The sequence below is a fragment of the Penaeus japonicus genome, unplaced genomic scaffold (assembly GCF_977035675.1).
Source record: "Penaeus japonicus unplaced genomic scaffold, GWHDUDI00000001_assembly GWHDUDI00000014, whole genome shotgun sequence".
NCBI classification, from domain to species: Eukaryota; Metazoa; Arthropoda; class Malacostraca; order Decapoda; family Penaeidae; genus Penaeus; species Penaeus japonicus.
In genome coordinates this window covers 19267260-19272259 of record NW_028234416.1, presented here as the reverse complement: position 1 = coordinate 19272259, position 5000 = coordinate 19267260, and the positions used below count along the sequence as shown (strand labels likewise).

The window sequence follows — 5000 nt, the reverse complement described above, 5'->3', positions numbered from 1 at the left end:
CCTTATCACAAAAAGATTCTGCCAGAAGCTCATTAAGAGCCACACCAACCACACCCTCCACATCCAAAAATTCAAGTTGGTTGCATAATACTGGCTCGACCAAGGAAGAGATGGTTGAAATATCTTCTGCCAACTCTCCTCTGCCTGCAGGAGATAAGATTACCCATGTTGATGATTTGTATGGACAGCATGAACATGTTGGCAATGGGAATGAAGTGAGCAGTGCAATTAATGGATCTTTAGCAAGTCAGTACAGCATCCAGGATAATGACAACCCATTAACAGATCGTGATTTCTTAGAAAACCTCAAGAACCTTGAGCCTCGCCCTCGGCCTGATACCTTAGCAGTCATCAGCGAAGACCAAGGTAGCATTGGGTCGAAGAGCAGTCGATCAGGAAGGCTGTTATCAAGACTTGCAGATTCTGTCCGTAGTGGAAGTAGAACACCAACTCCCTCCTCCTCCAATAGTTCCACCACACGTGCCACCACCACCAAACTGACCTCGACATCAAGGTCTTCCACCCGCATACATGGCGACATCATCAGGGATCCGTGGCGATCATCCTTAAGGGAATCCGCCCTGCCTTCCCCCCAAGAATATGCACGCCTTCCATCACTCAGTCCCTCCGTCGTTCCCCTTACTCGCGATGGCTCAGGTCGCTTCAGGAGCATTGAAGACCTTGCTGAAGCTGTCTCAGAGCCCACACAGCAGGAGGTCACACTCACTGGGAAGAAGAAGAAACACTCCACACTTCCGCCCAACCTCACACCAGCAGACATGAAAAAAGAAAATAAGGAACTGCGAAGAGCAACTTCGCTGATGGTCGGCAAAAAAGGAAAAGGTATGTGCATCATCACTTACTTTTATTTGCACTTAATTTGCTTTTCTCAGTGCTTTTGCTTTAAAAATTCTTATGAAGATAAATAGCATTAGAATGCTTAACAAAATTTTGATAGAGTTTGAAAAGCATTAGCTTTTCAAAAGAGAAAACTGAAATTAAGAAAATTACCTGGGAGGACATATTTTCCATAAACAAAAGGAAAACTGATGATCAGCACAAAAGCAAATAAGCTGCATTCTCTAATGTTTGATGAGTATTCTTTTATAAGGCTGAATTACGAGGATGAGGCTTAATCTCAAGGAAAGCATTAAGAATATACATAAACAGTATCATGAAAAACTGTATGATAAAAGTAATAGAGCTTTTGATTTACATTTGATAGATACCTTTTGGCATCTTTTCTTCTCTATTTGTTATTATAAGTAGCTTATTGTTGTAAGTAACCAAAATGTCAAACTAATGATAACTTTTATAATAATCCAGAGTATAGGAAACTTACTTCTGTCATGAAAACATGGTTATCATATGAATTTGCAAGAAAGAGTTGAAGGTGCTGTTTCAAAGTAGAGAAATTAAAATCTGTGGCATTATCAAAAATTATTAAACTATTGTTTACCCTGCTATACACAACTGTTTGAAGTGAAAGGATTTTAACCCTTCCATGATGAGCCACATCTTAAGATGTTCAGCCTGGCCTGGGGATCTTACAAAGTTGTGATTTTTAATTATTTTCTTGACTTATGGATGGATATATTAGTCTATATATGTCTATATATGTCATATTAGCAAAGTGATGTTAATTAGCATTTGGTATAATGTGTAAAAAAATACAAGCTAGCTTGTATTTTGAAGAAAAAATGCAGTGTGAAAGTGATCTGACTCCGTGGAAGTTTGGAAGTAGTGAAGGGTATGAGATGATAAATGTTTGCATATTACTTGCTTTACCCAGTTTGCTCTTTCTGGGTAGAGACTCAGAGATTCCAGAATGAAAATAAATTTAATGTATATTCTTTCTTTTTAGTGCATATTAAGCTATGGAGGAAGATTTGTAATTTCATGGATAATCAAAACACTCAGTTTGTCATGAAGAGAAAAATTTGACTAAACATGGGGGAATAATACCTTTGATACTAATGACCTTTATTTGGGTTGTGAATTTATTGAGATTTGTAGGAAGTTACTAAAACTCGGTGCAGATGCTTCCCTTTGATAAGATTTTGAAATCCATGTTATATTGTAATGCCGTAAGTACAAACACTGACATATATATGTATGGGATTATCCACTTCACTGAAGCAACGTAAAACCGTTGATCCTTTGAAGCTGTATTTTCTTTTTTTAAGCATTACATTATTTTATTCAGATTTTCAGGATAAGTCACAGTGAGCTATCCTATTTAACATGATCCCTTACAGATCCCAGATTTTTTCTCTTTCTATTGTACCTTGCATTTTCCTGTAACTTAATGCTGGGGACATGCACTGTCTACTATGGTTTTGTTTTATTCAGTTATTTTTTACATAGATGGTTCTGCAAATGTTTAGTTACCAAGGAGACCCTTTACTTGAATTTTTGGTAACCACTGAATCAAAGTTGGACCATTAATGAAACATGCCAGAGTAAAAGAGATGATGGTAAAATATATTTTTTCAAAATTAATATTATTATTTATATTTTTTCGTAAACGTTTTGGGAAAATTCAGTTAAATGTACAAATTTCGAAGCCTCTGTTGCTCTCATTTATTTTTATCTTTGAGTAATAAGAACAGGCAATAACAAAGGTGTCATCACGAATATTTAGAGCATTAAAAGCCAATAGGGTGTGATATCAAGCAGGTTTCATTTGATACAGAACTTTTGATAAATAAAGCCACTTTCTCTCTGAAATTCATTACAGTTCAGGAAATGGTGCAGTGTAATTATGCTGTCACTATTTGTCAGGTATAATTAGTTACTATATCAGGTGTGCATACCTGGTGATTTATCAGATAAGGGTTAAAGTTAAAAGTATATCTAATGTCCAATCATGTGATAGCTCTCTATCATTTAGTGCAATGACTCATACGGAAAATATAAATACACCAAAGGTCTGTTTATATTGATTTATGGATAATCTGTCATCCATTTGTGATTCACGTCTCTCTTATTCAGTCAACATGCTAAATGGACAGATGTCTGGTTAACAAATGTTGTCTAAGAATTTTAGTGAGATTTACTTTTTTGGGAGGACATCAGTTTTCCTGGTTACTTCATCCAGAGTTAGTTATTACATGCATGATAACTTTTAATTGATGAGTGCCAGATTACTTTCAAAGAGATTAATAATTAGTCCACTCCATAAACATCAGGATAATTGAGGTGCAACATTTCTTGCATAGTGAATAGCAATATAGGACATGAGTAGAATGAATGTTTGAAAGAACAAGGAAATAAAGGAGAGTAAATGATAAGTCGAATTGATAATAAAGTGGTTTCCAGAGAATAACAGTGATTATGAAGACTATATAGATTAAGGATTTTGGATAAGTGATGGATTATGGATTTTGAAAAAGGACCACAATGTGGATTTCACGTAAGGAGGAAGGATAAGGAATTCAGGAAAATAAATAGATGAAGGATTTAAGGAAAGAGACAGATTGGCAATTTCAGGGATGAAATTGATTAGCAATCCAGGAAAAGAGAAAAAATAGAATATATGAATAAACTATTTCAGAAAAGAGATGAAATAGGTATGTAGATGGATCAGGAATTTCAGAAAAAGAGCAGGATTAGGAAGTAGATTAAAAAAAGAATGATTAAAGATTTCAGGAAATGGTGAACAAGAGATTTCAGAAAACAAAGGGATTAAGGATTTCAGAAAAGAGAAGGACCAAGGAACTTTGAAAAAATATCAGTTGAGGATTTCAGGAAGGAGTAATAATAGGAATTTCTTTTGATATATGTTAAGGTTAAGGTATTTTAGAATTGAGATAAATTAGGGATTATAGCACTACAGAAGTAAATATGGTGATTTGGGTGTTACGCAAAAATGAATGGAAATATTTAAAAGCATAGATGTATCAGGATTGTTGGAAAGAAAGGAAGAAAAATATAGAATAGGTACATATGCATTGAGCTCATAGATTAAATAGAGGTTGAAAGGGAGGCAGAATGACCTAGAAAACAAAACAAAAACAAAAAGTGAACAAGAGAAACAACAGCCCCCCTAAAAAAAAAACTAATAACAAAACAAACAACAAGTATCAACAAAGCACAACAGTAACAACAGCAAATAAACACCCACGAAAAATAAAGTAACGGCAAGAAGGGCGAGAAGAAAAGCCAAGAATTCAGAAAAGGGTTTCCCAAGTGCGGCCACAAGACACTCAAGAAGTAGGTACGCTCGGCGGCCGTGGCTCCTTCTGCCAGTAATCGGAGACTTGCACAAATTGGGGAATCGATATGGCTCTCCAGCGGCGGTGCGAGTGGCGAGTGGGCGGAAGGGTATTGTAGGGACCAGGGGGAGGGGGAGGGGGCTGATGGGAGGAAGGGAAGGAGAGAGGGATGATGGGAGGGGAGGACGGGAAGGAGGGAGGGATGATGGGAGGACAGGAAGGAGGGAGAGATGATGGGAGGGGAGGAAGGAGGGAGGGATGATGGGAGGACGGGAGGGGGGAAGGAGTGAGGGATGATAGGAAGGAGAGAGGGATGATGGGAGGGGAGGACGGGAAGGAGTGAGGGATGATGGGAGGACAGGAAGGAGGGAGGGATGATGGGAGGGGAGGAAGGAGGGAGGGATGATGGGAGGGGAGGAAGGAGGGAGGGATGATGGGAGGGGAGGATGGGAAGGAGTGAGGGATGATGGGAGGACGGGAAGGGGGGAGGGGGCTGGAGGGAGGTGTGAGTTTTGGGTATGTTTGGGTGAGAGGGTGAAGGTGGGTGGGGGTAGGTGATTGGGTGAGAGGATGGGAAGGAAGCAAGTGAGTTTGGGTGAGAGAGAGTGAGTTTGATAATGACTGCCTGAGTGAGAGGATGTGAGGCAAGTGAATTTGGTGGAGACGGTGTGATTCAAATGAGTTGGGTTGAGAAGGTGAGTGAAGTGGAGGTATGGTGAAGTAGAATGAGTTAGTATGGGTTATGTTGATGTGCCCTGAGAATGAGTGTGTGAGGAATTGGAG

General features: G+C 38.7%; 1 protein-coding gene across 1 annotated transcript in view; it reads left to right on the top strand.

Moving 5' to 3' along the window:
* LOC122265278 (uncharacterized) overlaps positions 1-5000 on the top strand; it is a 235428-nt gene that overhangs the window by 102473 nt on the left and 127955 nt on the right. Inside the window, exon 4 of the mRNA XM_086543722.1 lies at positions 1-843. This exon is cut by the window's left edge and continues 1285 nt beyond it. Coding sequence (XP_086399848.1) covers positions 1-843 — 843 coding nt within the window. The remainder of the gene's footprint in view (positions 844-5000) is intronic.